The sequence below is a fragment of the Glycine max genome, chromosome 16 (genome assembly GCF_000004515.6).
Source record: "Glycine max cultivar Williams 82 chromosome 16, Glycine_max_v4.0, whole genome shotgun sequence".
NCBI classification, from domain to species: Eukaryota; Viridiplantae; Streptophyta; class Magnoliopsida; order Fabales; family Fabaceae; genus Glycine; species Glycine max.
The window spans coordinates 3134595-3151681 of NC_038252.2; the positions used below are offsets into that span (position 1 = coordinate 3134595).

General features: G+C 33.2%; 3 protein-coding genes across 4 annotated transcripts; 1 reads left to right on the forward strand and 2 right to left on the reverse strand.

The window, feature by feature from the left end:
• Positions 1-1704: 1704 nt before the first annotated feature.
• On the forward strand, positions 1705-6449 carry LOC100790149 (uncharacterized). 2 transcript variants are annotated; one of them, XM_003548603.5, is made up of 3 exons: positions 1705-2857; positions 5425-5964; positions 6255-6449. In XM_003548603.5, the coding sequence occupies exons 1-3, from the start codon at positions 2021-2023 to the stop codon at positions 6354-6356; spliced, it is 1479 nt and encodes a 492-aa protein (XP_003548651.1). In that variant the 5' UTR covers positions 1705-2020; the 3' UTR covers positions 6357-6449. The 2 variants fall into 2 exon arrangements, with proteins under 2 accessions (XP_003548651.1, XP_025981963.1); XM_026126178.2 differs by lacking the exon at positions 6255-6449 and adding an exon at positions 3987-4083 and having other exon boundaries at positions 1793-2857; positions 5425-5649.
• A 1167-nt stretch (positions 6450-7616) lies between these two features.
• LOC100305374 (transferase family protein) lies at positions 7617-9411 on the reverse strand. The gene has a single exon (NM_001251297.2). It carries the CDS (start codon positions 9372-9374, stop codon positions 8007-8009), a length of 1368 nt encoding a protein of 455 aa, NP_001238226.2. The 5' UTR covers positions 9375-9411; the 3' UTR covers positions 7617-8006.
• A 2919-nt stretch (positions 9412-12330) lies between these two features.
• On the reverse strand, positions 12331-14597 carry SG-9 (UDP-glycosyltransferase UGT73B4). The gene is made up of 2 exons (NM_001367432.1): positions 13861-14597; positions 12331-13326 (listed from the first exon to the last, which is right to left on the reverse strand). Exons 1-2 carry the CDS (start codon positions 14549-14551, stop codon positions 12536-12538), a joined length of 1482 nt encoding a protein of 493 aa, NP_001354361.1. The 5' UTR covers positions 14552-14597; the 3' UTR covers positions 12331-12535.
• Between the last annotated feature and the right edge of the window lie 2490 nt (positions 14598-17087).

A 17087-nucleotide genomic window follows, 5' to 3' on the forward strand; every position in this document is an offset into this window, starting at 1 on the left:
TTAACTTCAAATAACATTCAAAAAAATGTAAGAAACTATTAAAAAATTTAAATAACTAATTAAAAAGAGTTTTTAAAAAAATCCTCTTATTTTATTTAAAAAATATAGAGCCAGAGTGCCTCTCTTTTTGCCTAGTTAATTAAAAAAAAAAACTTGCCATATTAATAGTTGTTTCTTGCCGTAATAGATTCGAGATTTGATTCAAAAATCTTGTGAATAGAAGGCTAGAAGTGATTTAGATTTTTTTTTACTGAAAAATGTTGTATATTTTTAATAGAGAAGCTCTAAAAAAATACTTTTTATTTGTATCCAAAGATACTTAAATGCAATCTTGTTGGCATTTATAAAATCACAGATAAATGCATCTCAAACCTTTTATCTTTATAGCAACAAGTTGTGAAAGCATTTTTTTTCCATGATAGTTCTTTCAAGTTTCTCGTATCGCTCCGAGAGCATTATGATCATGGTTTCCGTTAATAGGTAAAAACATCGTGTATGTAAAGGTTATTAGCATGTTTGGGGTGACACTGAGATAACCAAAATCAGTTATTAGATCACTGTGAATCTGAAACAACATATAATTGTTTTGAAAAATCATAATGATAGTATGAATTTTGAGATAATCATCATGATTTTTTAAAGAGTATCCAAACATGCTATATATTGTCCTTGTTTCTGTTAAGGTTGGAATAGAGGAAAACAAGATACACCTGTCTTCCCTAAGTTCTTATTTGGTTTATCCTTTAGTTGCTGATTTTGTGCGTGGACACATGTAAACAGCTAAAGACACAGTGGTAAGAAGTGAAAATAAATATTCAATTAAAATGTATGATTTTACGCTAATAATTGATCACAAATTATTAAAGAAATTAATTTATATGACTTGTAGTATAATTTTTTTTTATTAATAATAGTCAAAAACAAATTCTTGAGAATTACAATAATTTATGAATCATATTCAACTAATTAAATTGAACTTTTGAGTGATTACATAATCATTTCATATATTTTTTTTCTCATTTTTTTATGTAGACATTTAAAAGAAATTCTCTTTATTGCCGCATTATCTTATTTATTAGTATGATATGTCAAATGATGCCATTTTATTGTTTTTTTTTGTGTGCCTGAGATTATAATTTTGTTTTATGGCAGACAATTTTACTTCAGTTGAATAAGACAGTTTTTGTAAACTTAGATATATGTGTAAACTTAGATTGATAATATGTATAAATCTTATTTATGGTAGACAATTTGTTTTATGTCAAATTTAACTATTAGATATATGTGTAAAAACTTAGACTGATAATATGTATAAATTGAATTCATTATTTATAATCTATAACATTACAACATATAAAGAATTAAAAGACTCTTATGGATTTTATTTTTCTTTGAATATTTTTATTCTTTAATTGCGCTTGATAATTGATTTTATTCTCCTTGTATCATAATTGAAGTTTTAACCTTTAACTTCATATTTTATTTTTTTATTAAACTTCCTCTCTCTTTTTATTTTACGTTTTATTTTAAAAAGTATGTTAAGAAGCACGAAGTATCTCTATTTCCCTTAGTTATTTAATAAATTTATTGATTTTTAAAATAGTATTTATTTTAGAATATATAAATTAAATGTTTCTTAATTATTTGATAAATACATAATTCTGTATTTGCATAAATCAAAAGGAATCAGCAGAATGCAAAATTGCCCTTAGCAATCAGCATAAGCATACATTTAAACGTCCCTAATGGCTTGTTCAATTTAAAGATCTATTGTTAAGTTCAAAGAGTGTCTTTAGTTTTGTGTCCCATATATAGATATCAGACACCCTTTTCGGTGGAACTATGTGCAAAGCTCAAAACTTTACCAAATCTATAATCTTCCCCTTCTCTCACTCTTTCTCTCTCTCCTCCCCCATCTCCTTGATGAAGTAGTGCAATCAAGCTATGATCAAGCCTTTTGGGGCTTCGATTCATCATCTTTTTGTGCTAATTAATTAAACACTTTGAAAATTAATTTACCATGTCCACCATGAAGAACAATTTCAAAGACCAAGACCATCTCTACTCTTCATGGAGCTTCTCAAAGCTAATGGCTTTCTTCTTCCTCTTAATCTCCATCTCCTACCTCTTCTACTCCCTAAGATTCGTTAGCCACTCTTATGATTGTGATCAAACCCCTCACAATCCCACCATCACTCATCATATTTCTTTCAACACCCCATCTGAAGAAGAGTCCACACCCCCCTTTGAAGAACTCACCAACATTTCCCACATAGTCTTTGGCATAGGAGCCTCAGCAAAGCTTTGGAAGCAGAGAAAAGAGTACATCAAGCTATGGTGGAGGCCTAATGAGATGCGAGGGGTTGTGTGGTTGGAGCAAAAGGTCAAAACTGAAGCTCAAAATGAGGACTTCTTGCCCCCATTGAGGATCTCTAGTGATACTTCAAGGTTCAAGTATAAGAACCAAAAGGGTCATAGATCAGCTATTAGAATCTCACGCATAGTGTCTGAGACACTCAGGCTTGGGATGGAGGGTGTGAGGTGGTTTGTGATGGGGGATGATGACACGGTTTTTGTGGCAGAGAATTTGGTGAAAGTGTTGCAGAAATATGACCACAATCAGTTTTATTACATTGGGAGTTCCTCAGAGAGTCACTTGCAAAACATTTATTTTTCTTATAACATGGCTTATGGGGGTGGTGGTTTTGCAATTAGTTATCCCTTGGCTGTGGCATTGGAGAAGATGCAAGATAGGTGCATTCAGAGGTATCCAGGGTTGTATGGCTCTGATGATAGGATTCAGGCTTGTATGGCAGAATTGGGAGTTCCACTCACCAAGGAAAAAGGGTTCCATCAGGTTAGTACTTTGTAATTTTTGTTGATTTTTTTCATTGCTTTTTTCTTTGTGATTTGTGATACTGTTATTGTTTGGTTTGTGACACCTGTGTTACTGTTTGGTTCCTAGGAAAACTATAGGGAAATAGGGGGAAGGGTGAAAATAGATAGAAAATGGAAAGACATATGACAAAAGAAATTAACAGTCTGTGACTTCACATATTGACTTAGTCAACCAATATGAATGGTATGATTGTAATGGAGAAAGTTAATTATTGGAAGTGGCGGAGAAAGTGGGTTAGTGAGAACTGAGAAGTTGGATGGTTTTTTGGTTCACATGGGATAACTAAAATTAGACAAATTTTATTAGGTTGAGCTTAATTTTTTTATTTTTTTTATTTTTTTACATCAGGAGGTTATATTAAGAAAAATATGTACAGAGACGTTAAATATGTGAGATTATATAAAATTTTATGAGACCATATTTTTTTAAATTTAATTTTCTTTTTAGAGTTTAATTTTCTATCTGTGTAAACTCTTAAAAGTTTTATACGGTATGTTATTGTTATAGGCCTTTGAAAATTTCGCTTTCTCTTTATTAACTCCCTAAAAGTTCTGTCCATTTTTAAAGATTTTTTTATATTAATTAAATGAACTTTCTTAGGATAATCTCTCTAACGTGGAAAAATCTGAGAGGTAGGAGTACATGATAATTTGTTGTTCATATCAACAGAGATAGCTACCTCTTATAAAAAAAAAAAAACAAAGATTGCTACCTGGCCATAGATATCATGGCGCCTAACTGTAAGATGCAAAATCAGAAAAAGACACAGTCATTAGATGCAAAAGCAGAAAAATACACAACCTTTAGATAAGTAGATGCCAAAACATAGATAGTATACATTTAATCTAACTTTTTTCCTCGGTCATTTTTTGGGTGCATAAGTGGACACCATTTATTGCTACTTACCTAATGTAATTGGATTTTAAAGTCGACACTGACAGAAAGGTAGGACAAATTTAATTAAATTGTCAATTTATTTGGTACCACTAAGTTAAAGATCAATTAGATTCATTTTACACCAGGGTCATCTTCGAAATCATATATGGTCTCACATGACTTCCTTTTTCAAACCTAAACCATTAAACAGCAAGACCACCTCTTCACCGGTTCCAGCTCTGACCACCAACTCAAAAGGTCAATTTTATCCTCTTCACCGGTTCCAGCTCTGACCACCAACTCAAAAGGTCAATTTTATACTAAGTTGTTGATTTTTGCTTCCTTTCATTTTCTTTCCTTGTCTCAATTTTTGCGTTTTAACTCTTTTTCTCATTTACATTTTACTATATTTGATACTCCATAAAATGATAAGAAAGCTCATGTTGTTGGGGAATATCTATGGTGCAAGCATCCACGTGTCACACAATGCTAATTTTGTTGTGGCGTGGTGACTAAGGGGCAGTTTAAGGGACCCCACTTACATTCTAAGTTAGGACTTAGGAGACATAAATATTAAGAAAATAAAGTTGGGTCACACACAACGAGACACGTCGCAGTCTCCACGATGAAACCATATGCCACAATCTGCTCCTTGGTTGGTAAACTATTGTCCACTGTCGGTAGGATAAATAAGACCCTTCCCAGTTCCTACTTCACCTACATAAATTATTGTTTCATCAATTTGTAAAACTGGTTACAGTACATAATTAAAAACGCGTTGTGAGGCCAAAGCTAACATGTGATTTCTTGCTCTACCAAGTTCTTCACTTCCTCTTGTGTGTTGATTGGTTAAACATGCATGCGACTGTAAAGGGATTTAGTTCAGTTGATTGAATGATTGGATGCCAGAGTCATTTGACATTTGTCTTTTATTCTTATTGATAAAAAAAAAAAACATACACATTAGGATTTCCATTTTTTTTCTCTAACTGTACAGGTTGAAAATAAAATATTGAGTAGTCTTATACAGATGAACATGTATTTTTTCTCTTTTTCTGTATTGGATCATAGGTAGCGAAGCTAGTACTTTGGATATTGATTAATTCAAGTCAAGTTGGGTGAATTCATTTAAGAGGGTAAAGTTTTTTCAATACTTGTTTTTAGGTTAAATCATTTATTTGTTCCTTGAACTATTTGAGAATTTTTTATGTAGGTTTTTATTTTTCTAATTGTATTTTAGATTATGTAATTACTTTTAACCAAATCCCTAAAAAATTTAAAGCTATTATAAATGGTCATTTTTTTAAGGTTTTAAATTGTCAAACTAATACAGAATTTACTTTCTATAATTTAAGGTCACAATTAAAAGAAATGCTCTAAGGAATATCCAAAGTAGCTTATGGACTAAGTAATTTAACATACACAAAATTCGAACATGACATTATCTAGGAAAAACCAAATTCGTAACTCTTGCAGTATTTTTACACTCTTTAAAAGCATAAATTGTTAGGTTTTAGGAAAAAATTAATCGAGAATCCAAATCCTACATTAGAATGTTTTGAGACAGAGTAGTACTATTTGCAGAACATTTATCTTGTTTAATTTTTCCCAACATTTGACATTGCTTTGCTCTGTTTTACATTGAATAGTTTGACGTGTACGGCAACCTCTTTGGGCTTCTTGCGGCCCATCCAGTTACACCACTGGTATCCCTCCATCACTTGGACGTGGTAGAGCCCATATTTCCAAACATGAGCCGGGTACAGGCCCTGAAGCGTCTGAATCGGCCCATGAAGTTGGACCCGGCTGGGCTCATACAACAATCAATTTGCTATGACAAAGCCCGGACCTGGACCATATCCGTTTCATGGGGCTATGCGGTTCAAATTTTCCGGGGCATCTTCTCAGCCCGGGAAATGGAGATGCCAGCAAGGACATTCCTGAACTGGTACAAGCGGGCGGATTACACAGCGTATCCGTTCAACACGCGGCCGGTCAGCCGCCATGTTTGTCAGAAACCGTTTGTTTATTACTTGTCTAGGGCAGTGTATGATGAGGGTGCTAATGAAACTGCAAGTCAATATGTACGGGTTCAGCAAAACCCGGAATGCAATTGGAAAATGGAGGATCCAACCCAAATCAAAGTGGTGCATGTTTATAAGAAACCCGACCCGCATTTGTGGGACAAGGTAACTTCAAACTTCACATTTCTCTAATAAAAATGAATGGCTCTTTTAATGTTTATACATACACACGTACGCATATTTGACTATGAGTAGTGTTAACAAAACATCTTTTATTTGTTGAAATTCACATGGAACTAATTTGAGAACGAGACTTGCATCTTTAATTTCATCTATTAGAAGAGAATGTGGAAAATAGGCTAAGTTGTTAATCCCCTAAATAAAAAAAAGGGTGAGTTGTTAATATTTCTATATTTGCTTAATGTGGTGGATTTGATTTTTGTTGGTTTGAGCAGGCTCCAAGAAGAAATTGTTGTAGGGTTCGACGTACAAAGAAGCAAGGAACTATGGTGATTGATGTGGGGGAATGCAAGGAAGATGAACTTGTTGAATTGTAGTTAGAGGTCCTACACAACAATTGATAATTCTTAACTCAATCGTTTGCTATATGTATTTTCTTCTTCTATATATAATGATTTACTTTGAGGATTTCTTGGCGGCTAGTGTAAACAAAGATGAGGGCTAGAAGTCTAAACTAGTATAGTAGTATTTTCCTTAAAATGTGTACTATCTTTAACCAAAAGATTACGATGGGAGATGCTTGTCACGGTCAAAATGTCACAAAATTCAACACTACGGTCTAAATTATCAATTTTTATCTTACAAATTAAGATATACAATTTGGGGAGTAAATATCTTAATATACAAATAGGCAAATCTTGTTTTAGTCTGAGTTGATACTATGGATGACAACTTTTCTTTTAAGTATTTAACCTAGCTGTATATTCAAATAATTTCATTACATATCACTTGTATTTATACAATTGCACAAAAATAATTATCTTCTTTATAGCTTGTGATTTATTTATTTAGGTTTGTTTTGTTTCTTTATTTAAACAAAACTTCAATTCACAATTTATGAAAAAATTGACCTCTGAAATTATTAATACAAAATAGTAATAAAAAGTACATTTTAAAATTGACCTCTGACATATATTTTTATTTATGCATGGTGACATAAGAAGGCTACATAGGTATTCAGAAAAGAAAAAAAAAACAAGAAGGCATACATAGGTTATCAAAATTATCTAATATCTATACAAAAAAAAGGTTATCAAAATTATTATTGTTATTAATGAAATTTAATCTTTTTATTCAAATGCGGAACTTTATGCATGAAAGAAAATTAATTATTCTCTCTAAATATGAAGGTTTACAGATAAAGACAAAACAAATAAAAACAATTGAATTGTCTAAAAAATTTAAATGCATCATTAAGATACACACTAAGAGTATTGTATGAGTTTTTTTTAATGTTTTTGTTTTTAGGAAGAGTATCGTATGAGTTAATAGGTATAAACTTATTGATTATTTTTGTGTGTGTGCGCATTAAGGATATTCTTTAGCAGACAGTTGAAGATTCGTATTTTTAAAAGCAATATTAAGAACCCTTTAAAGATGTAAACATAGAGAAAGTGTGTTTTATTTATCTTGATAATGTATAGATAGTCATAAATCAAACTCTGACCAATACACTGAAAGAATCCAATTATCTATCAGTTGTATTGACTTTGCTAGTTGGTCTGACATACAGTTCAAAAAAGTGAGCAGAAAAAATAGGCAAGTAGGCAAAAGGATTTAATTAATTTTTCCATTTATTTTCACGAAAATAAATTATTAACTTCACAAGAAGTATTACTTTCATTAATCCGAACTTCATATCTGCATTAGAACATATTCGGAAAGGACTTGAGTAACCTTAAAATAGACATGAGCTAATAATAATAAGGATAAATTGTGTTTCAAGTTGGTTAAAATTAATTTTAGTCCATACATTTTATAAAGGATAGTTCTAATCTTTGTATTTTTTTTAATCCAGTAAATTGTGTTCCTGACTCTATATATATTTCATTTTAATCAGACAAGGAACACAATTTACTAAATTAATTTAAGAAAAAAAATATGGAGACTAAAACTATCATTTTTAAAATGAAAGGAACAAAATCAATTTGAGTCAAGAAAATTTACCCTTCTAATAATCATGCAAGTCAACTCATTGTTAAAGGACTTGGATCAAGTGTTGCACAAGTGAGGAGTTCAGTATTTGCTTCCAAATGAGTCATGTCCTCCTCATCCAAGGTAACCCAAGCTTCTATGCCATCTCCCAGCCTTGTATCCACTAGGATGATGAGATTCATAAACATTGAAACTGAACCAATTGAACCAACACCACTCACCCAAGTGGGCTTTCCCCACCCAAAATCAGCCTCATAATACCCAAAATTGCACCAACTACTAAACCCAACATAATCCACTACTTCACCCTTTGATCCCTTCTCACTTATTGCCCCAAGACTCTCCTTCATAATTGACCTTCCCTTATCACCTCTCAATTCTTCAACAAATTTTTCATCAACTTGTGATATTGATTTCCTCAACTTCCCCACCAAGTCCTCCAACCCCATCTCATCATGATCATCACACATTTTCTCCGCAGCCACCAACCAAAGAAGATTTCCCATTGCATGTTGAGGACAAAGAGCCTCATCCATTCTCCTCCTAAGGTTCACCAAATGAGTCACCAAAGAAGGCCTTTGTGTGCCAAACCGTACTTTAGACACACCCATGAGGGACTTCCACAACATGGAAGAAACTATCTCCAAACGTGTGGAAGTTGCTGTCCCTAATGTTTGAGCCTTGAGTTTGGCTATATCTGAGTTTCTAAAGAGAAACCTCTTTGTTACCCACTTGCCTTGTTTGAAAAAAGAACCCCACATGCGCATTGATAAGTCTCTAAGCCATGGATTGTTGTTTGTGGGGAAGAGAGCAGATCCTATAAAGTTTGGTTTGGTTAATTGGTCACAATTAAAACCCTTGGCTCTTTCTGACCACCCTTTTATAAAGGTGCTTAGTGCAGCCCCATCTAGGATTCTATGAGAAATGCACAAGCCAATGGCAATTCCTCCACATTCAAAGATGTTTACCTGAATGTTAGTCACATAGGTTCCTGAATTTGATCCTTCAGAAACAAGATCAGTGGGAAGAAACTTGTGAAGTAAGGTCAACTGAGGTTGGACTAGAAATTTATCAAGAGGACACTTCACTTTGGCTTGCACAAAATTGGCACCTTCATCATTGCACTCAATGGAAAAGTCTAATTCTTTGATTTTGCCACCAAGAGGATAGAATTGGGTTAGTGTCTCCGATAAAGATTTTTTCAGCAATTCTAACCTCTTGGGGACTTCAGAGAAGCAAGTTTTGTCACTGTTGGGTGAGGTGTAGTATAGGATTATGGGAGCATATGGTGATGGAATGAGGTGATCCAAAAGGGAAAGATTGAAGACTCTCAGGTGAGAGGGTGTGGGAGAAGAAGGCCTAATGTCTTCTCTAGAAATGATTTCTACTTCAACTTTCATCCTCTCTTTTTTGGTTCTATAGCTTGTGTGTGTGTGTGTAATGGTTGCACTTGCTCTTGTAATTTGATTGATATATGCATTGGTGGGCTAAAAGTCTTCCCAATCTTTATTGTGAAAGTTGACTTTCCTAGCACAAGAAGGATCTTCTCAATGAAAGATGCTACCGACACTTAATTTGACATCAGGAAAAAGTTCATTTCGGCAATAAATCACTACTGTTTGTTTGAATCAGAAATGTTGAACTTGTCAATTTTTTTAGAGGGAGTAATTAATGCTTTCGATCAAATGGTAGAATATTCAAAGGTTCCATGAATCAGTTGTATGTTTAACTAGCGTAATTTCAAAGAACAATCAATCAGATTCGACATTTTTTCTCGCAGGTTAGTGTCATATAAGAAGAAATATGATCTTTTGTGTGGGTGAAATTACTAGTACAAAATCTGCCATGATTTAATGAATGTGTTAATTAATTAAATATTTGGGTTTAGTTAATTTGACTGATAGATTTGCAATAATTACGGTTTAAAATTCAAAATTTTAGTTATGTCAGGATTGAAATTGATTTAAAATGATAATTTTTAATGTTTAGATTAAATGAAAAGTTACAAAATTCATATTTTTTGTATTACTCGGAATCATATCGAAATATGCCTGGAGCTATTGTTAATTTTCTGAGTAATTTCTTGTGGCGCTAGAAAATGAAAACTTTGCAAATTGGTTTGTTTAGTTGAATGTGATGGGTTTTTTTTGGTGAACAGTTGAATGTGATGGTGATGGTACTTGCTGGATATGAGGAGAGCATCACTCAGCCGTCGGTATTGACAATAGGAAAGGCATTAAGACTTTAAAAAAAATTATGGATCGATCACTGTATTTTTTTTTTATCAAAAACAATTCTATTTGGATGAAATAAGATTATTATAAATAATAAAAAATAGTCTATAACTATTTAATGTAATTATATATTTAAGATTTAAATTTAAAACTATTAATCAAATTGAGATAACCTTGTGCAGGCCAGCAAATCTATGGAGCAGCCAGTGGTCCGGTGCATTTTATTAAGACTTCAAGACTTGCTAAAGAGACAATGTACTTCAGTACTTACACTAAACTCGTTTGTTAGATATGCCTTTTATCCAACGATACTAACATGATATGCAGAGTCAGTTTGGCATGTCTTTTCTTTTTCTTTGATTTCTCTCATACTTCTTTCATAGGAAAGTATTTACTCAAAATTGACTTCTTTTTCATACTTCTCTCGTATTAAATATAGAACTTGATTATTATTCGGTTCCTTTTCAACTGTGTTGAAGGATATTTTAGTAATCTTAAGGAAACAGGCCATGTCAATGAAGTGATTTGTGTGCTAGCTTCAACAAGAGTAAATGGTCAACCATAAAATTACAATCCCGTTCTAAATGAAGTAAAAACTAAAAAGGACATTTAACCATTTGGTTATTAGATGAACTTGGATGCTGTTATTGGATGAAATGGGTAATCTTGTCATAATGGTATATAACACATCATTTGGCACCATTGGGTGTCAAGGAAATAAAATATTGCCTGAAAACTCTAACGTAGATATATATGACATAAACCTTTTTTGTCTCTTGCACGGAAAAGGATCCAAGCAATAATGCAATCCAATAAATCTATATAATATATCCAAATGCATAAAACTAATTACATTCATAACACTCCCTCCCAACTATTCCTGATAACCACCTATTTCTCAATGATAACAATGACTTCTTTAACTTATCTTTCTGCCCTTTTAAGTATGAATATTTTGTGAGAATAAGGAATTGACAAAGAGGTCATCCATTGAAATAAAAACAAAGGTATCAACGTTAAACCAAAACTAGAATTGTACTTTAAAAACTAAAACAATACCACAAATTTCCAGGTACGTAGATCACTTAATCCAGCATTATATATGAGGGTGTATATATTGCCATTTCAGAAACCACATGCTACTTCTAAAATGTGCCAAGCTAAACAACAACAAAATCATTTTTTTTTTTCTCAACATTCTGTAGTTTTATAAAACAGAATTATTCCTCCTGACCCTGAGCATGTTTTACATTGAACACAGGACCTTTTGAATAGTCCTCTCGATGCAAAACTTGCTTCGGCAACTAGTCACTGGATGGGACCTGGATTCCATGAAGGTGAAAATCAATTACAGGACCATATACAGTTATAATCTAGCTATTGACTCAAAATTTTCTGAGTTTTATTATTTATAATTACGTTTTTTTAGTAGTGTTTCATGGAATCACTTTTGTGACAATAAAGAATCCATACTCCACACTGACCACACACCAGTCCAGTGTACCCAATTTCCTTTCAATTTTTATTGGCAGAGTCTCATAGGAGACATTCTGTTTTGGCTAAGTCATAATTAATTGCTTTATTAATCATTAATAATCCGGTTACCTGTAATTGAAAAGTATGAGGAGCATGACGTTATATTAATCTAATGACTCAAACTCAATAATGCACGGATACGAGCATCGATCCGTGTCGACAGTATGTTATTTTTTTAAAATATAGGATATGATACATTTACTATACGTATTAAAAAAAATTAAAATTAATAATATATTTTTATTAAACATTAATAAAAATAGAAAATAACTATGAACCAAAAATATGGAAAGATTAAACCATCAAATATCCTTAAAAGGAAAGATTATATCTTAATCTTATCAAATATATACAAAATCTGATTTTATATATCTTTATTTTGGTGTTACTCGTTTTATTTTAAATTTGAGTATATATCATGCTGTATCCGTGCTGGATCGGAACAATATTTTCCTTTTCTGAATTGGTATAAGATTGGATACGTGTGGAATACGTATCTAGGGCGTATCCGAGCATATCAGTACTGGATACGTATCCGATACCGGTATGTTGGCCAAAAGAAGTATCGGTGCTTAAGAACTCAAAATATTCTAAGTATCAGAATCCACTGACATACATCTTATTGATTTATTATTATCAATTGTTACAAATTAAGGATGATAGATTCAGGAAATTTAGGGTAGCTAGCCAGTTACCCGGATTAAGATTCCCTAAAATTATGGCATTCATGCATTCACTTGATAAATAACTAATAATCAAAAACATGAAACTCGAATCAATGTAATATTCATTCAGTGATCGATATTCCCATTCCCATTCACATGATTAGGCACAAGAGTCTTGAAATGATGAATCAGAGCCGTGAGACTGTCGTAAGAAGAACCACCTTCTTGAACAGCTTTCCAAGCCTTCTCCTGCATCTCTTTGGCCTTGCTTCTCATTCTCTTCCCTTTCTCTCCATCATCCATCAACCTCTTCACGGCACTCTCTATCCTCTCCCCACTCACCACCTTCTTCTTCCCCTCGTACGGCGAAATGCTCCACTCCGCCGCCCCCACCTCCACCCCGAACCCGTGCACCTCCGTTATCAGCTTCTCGTTATAGTACTGGTCCCCGAAAGCCGGCATTGTCACCATCGGAACCCCGGAGCTGATCGCCTCCGCCACCGCGTTCCACCCGCAGTGCGTTAAAAATCCTCCCACCGCAGGGTGGTTCAGGATCAACGGCTGCGGCGCCCATCCCTTAATCAGCATGCCTCTGTTCTCCTTAGCTATCTTTTCCTCAAACCCTTCCGGCAACCACTTTCCGGAAGAAGAAGAAGAATCTCCTTCTTCTCCGTCTTTGTTTTTGCGATGCACCACCCAAAGAAAACAATGCCCTGACCCTTCGAGTCCGGTAGCAATCTGGTAAAGCTGCTCGTCGGAGATGAGAGAAAGGCTTCCGAAACAAATGTAGAGAACCGAAGATTCTTTCTTTGAGTCAAGCCACGTGAGACAATCGTGTCTACTCTCATCAACAGTACTACTTTTCACCGTCTTTTGCACCATGAGGGAGCTTGGCCCAACATGCCACACCTTGCGCCCTGTAACAATTAATACAATATTCATCTCAGACCTAAACTCCACTAAATAATCCTAACCAAATTCATCTTATGGATTTGAAATTAAAATTGAATTGTTCAATCTTTAACGAAATTAATTCTTGCTTAAATTTTATTTATTTTTTCTATTGAAATTTTAAATTAGTCAGAATTGTGTTTCTTGAAAGATGGGAGGGGTTAAGATCAGAAAAATATTATGGTCAGTAGTTACATGAAAAATGTTACATCCTTGGATGAACAATTATATATTGATACATAGGTATTATATAAACATACCTTTTGAAATATTTTGAAAAAAAAAAGTTTTTTTTTCTAATATTTCAATTTTTATAGATGAAGCCTTGTTGGATTTGGAAATCCGTTTATTATATTCCTAACTCGAAGACTCTTATTTATTATGTATCTCTAATTTATATTAAATTATATTACTTATTATCATAATAATCTATGGGTGTCTATTCAAATTTATCCTTTTAGCGGTAAAAGGTTTCCAGTTTGGAATAAGAAAAAAATAACCTGTAAGTTTCTGGTAGTGTTGAGTGTACTCGGCGTCGAGATCGGCGAAGCTGTTTACGATGACGCCGTGACTGTCCTGTTCCCCGTCGAGGAGAGATTCGGTTAAGGCGGCGAAACCGGGGGAAGGCTTGACGGGGAGAGTTAAAGGGTGGGGTAGATCAGGAATTAGAAAAGGCCCAGAGTCGGAAGCGAAGGCTTCAGGGTGGGTTTTAATGGCGTGGATCATGCAGACGTCGAAGATGGAAATAGGGTTGAAGACTAGCCGCGAGATGGAGAGTTTCTGGGAGAAGTCTTTGGTCCAGGTGAAGAGGATGTCAGGGATGAAGACGTCCGGTGGAGAGTGTTTGACCAGAGACTCGAGCTGGGGCATGATGAGATGCGCCGCCATGTGGATCTTGTAGGCGGTTTCATTGTTGGTGGCGGCGGAGAGGTGCTCGATGCCTTCCGGTAGCCCTACGTGGGCGTTGGGGAACTTGATGATGTGGACGCGGATGTGGTGGCCGGAGGCGGTGTCCTTGTCGATGTTCTGGTCGAAGAGTTGAGCGTTGGCGGGGGTGGTGATGATGGTCACGTGCTGGCCTCGTGCCGCCACCAAGCGAGCCAGCTGGACCAGAGGGATTAGGTGCCCCGGTGAGAAGAATGGGAGGAAGTATATTTTCAGTGGCCGAGATACTGATGCTACTCTTTCCATCTCTTCTCTTACTCTTACTCTCTCTAGTCTGATGATACCCTTTTTTATTTCTTTTTTCTCTTCAAGATACTGCTTTTTATATACGTAACAGCATGGGGAAAATGACCAAGAAAACTCCACGAGTTACACGATATTGCATTATTTTATTTAATGACTTTATCTAACAAACATTTTTCTCATATTTGCGCACATGCTTTTTTGTTTTTTAACGGCCAAAATTGTATTTTTGTGTCCCTGATTGTATTTAATTTGAATTTTGGTCTTCCTACTTTTGTTCTCCTATTTTATCCAATCACGCAATCTTGATCTCTTAGTATAAAATTGGAAGTTGACCGTCACGTGTCACGTTCTTATTGGATAATAATTATCGCGTGTCATGTTCTGATTGAATGTTAACTACATGGAAGATAAAATACATTGTTGTTGTCATTGGCCAATTAGAACATGTGACGGTCATCATTTAATAAGAACGTGATAGTCAACATTTTTTTAATAGTCAACGTCCAATACTTGACTACAGGATCAAGCTTGTGTGATTGGAAAAAATATAGAACAAAATTCGTCAATAATTTTAAAGAAAAACCAAAATCAAAATTAGAGACAAATTGAAAGATCAAATTTATAATTTTACCATTCTAATATATATACACACACATTAATTTTGTTTAAAAGTGCCCTCATCCTCATCATATTATTATTATATTAGAATATTGTATGGCATGCGTTTATATTAGACTATTGTATGGCATGCGTGGCTCTCGTGGGAGTATAGTTTATCTAGATGCACTTCTTTTCTCTAAGATTTATCAGAAGAAACTAATTTTTTTTATTGTGTTTTGTGACTAAGATGCATGCTAGTTCCACACCCCAAGCTTGACTACAAACGCCATAAGCATAGAATTCGAGGCTTTGCTCTAGATGGTGCCTAGCTATATATTTATCCATATATTATTTATCATGTCACGACATTGATTGACTTGGATTCAACTTAAAATGAGAAAAAAAAAATCCCCCATCCAGTAAATGTTGTTAAACATGCAATAATATACTTCTACTTATTGATTTTCCATCTTTCAAATTTCCATTTTTCTCTTCCTCCGCCCCTCGCGTTAACCTAGTTAGCCTACTTTCACACTTTAATACTAGTTCGTTCTTTTCTACAAGAAAAAAAAATCAATATTTTCGATCTGTTACCAAATATAAGAAACCTTTAATTACTTTTATCTCAATTAATAAACTTATTTTTAAAATATCTTTTGTTTAATAAGGAATTTACACCGAATATCAATTATCAATAATAAAAAAATTAAGAAAAAAGTATTTTTAATTGAAATTAACACAATGTAATAGTATTTAGTAAAAACTCAAACATTATTTTATGTTTAGTAAAAACACAAACACACTAGGGCCAAAATTAATTAAATTGAAACTTTTTTTTGTTACGAAATTGTGTTTCCATTTTAATCTTTTTGCAATCCCTATACTATAACAAATTAAAATGCGGTTTCATTTTTGTTGTCCCAAATACAAAATATAATCATGATTTAGTTGTGCTTTATGCCTCAAAAATGACTTTTTCTAACGTGCACAAGTGGTGCTTCCTTTGGTATCGTCCACAAGTTTTTTGGACCATTGGATATATGACTTAGTAAATCGATGGCAAATATTTTTTTTAAGTTACTCTGTTTTTATAGTTTGTTTTGGTTTTAAAAATAAGAAAAATAATTTTAATTGAAACAATAATTTATGATTGAAACCGGTATAAAAATAAAAATGTACAAGTCTTCAAAAATTGCTCACGAGTGAAAGGAAAAGAATAGATTAACCCAATTGGGCGGAGAATGGTCGTCTTGGATCTTGTCTAGATCGTGGATAGCCCAATTTGTTTGGTGGGTGGAGCTCCGTCTGATTTAATGGGTATTCCATATATATATATATATATATATATATATATATATATATATATATATAGTGTATTTTATAAAAAATACTTGAAAAGGATAAAAAGATAAATATATTTTTATAAAACATATTATGGACAACGAAAATCAATTTTAGTTTTCTATAGTCAAGTAACTCTGAGTTATGATTTGATTGAAAATTTTGACAAAATTCTTAAAATCTATTTATTTTCATTACAAAAGAAACAGAAACGATTGAAAGTTATTTCGCTGAAATTGAAAGAAATTCCAATATAAGAAGATTCAATAAAATCTTAATTTAACTTGTATTAAATTTTATGATATAAATTACAAATTACGTTACCGTTAATTTTAATAATACTTAAAAAATTTCATTCAATAAACAAATTTATAAATATAAAATAAGTTAACATTATCACTTAATTTTTTTCATTTTTTTATAAGGAGACTCGATAAGCACTTTATTTGCTTATATAAAGAATATCAACAAATCAAATAATTACACACACTGTTTGAATTCAAAAAACAAATTAAACCATATTAAACGTATTGCTTGATTTAACATTTTTTTTATGATTAACCCTATAATAATGATTGGTATAATTAAACTTAAC

What these genes read in the sequence shown, in the direction of transcription:
- LOC100305374 (NM_001251297.2), bottom strand. Translation starts at nt 9,374, where the DNA reads ATGAAAGTTGAAGTAGAAATCATTTCTAGAGAAGACATTAGGCCTTCT.
- LOC100790149 (XM_003548603.5), top strand. Translation starts at nt 2,021, where the DNA reads ATGTCCACCATGAAGAACAATTTCAAAGACCAAGACCATCTCTACTCT. An exon ending in AGGAAAAAGGGTTCCATCAG is followed by an intron (nt 2,858 to 5,424) that starts GTTAGTACTTTG and finishes TACATTGAATAG; the next exon opens with TTTGACGTGTACGGCAACCT. An exon ending in ACCCGCATTTGTGGGACAAG is followed by an intron (nt 5,965 to 6,254) that starts GTAACTTCAAAC and finishes TGGTTTGAGCAG; the next exon opens with GCTCCAAGAAGAAATTGTTG.
- SG-9 (NM_001367432.1), bottom strand. Translation starts at nt 14,551, where the DNA reads ATGGAAAGAGTAGCATCAGTATCTCGGCCACTGAAAATATACTTCCTC. An exon ending in ACACTACCAGAAACTTACAG is followed by an intron (nt 13,327 to 13,860) that starts GTTATTTTTTTC and finishes TAATTGTTACAG; the next exon opens with GGCGCAAGGTGTGGCATGTT.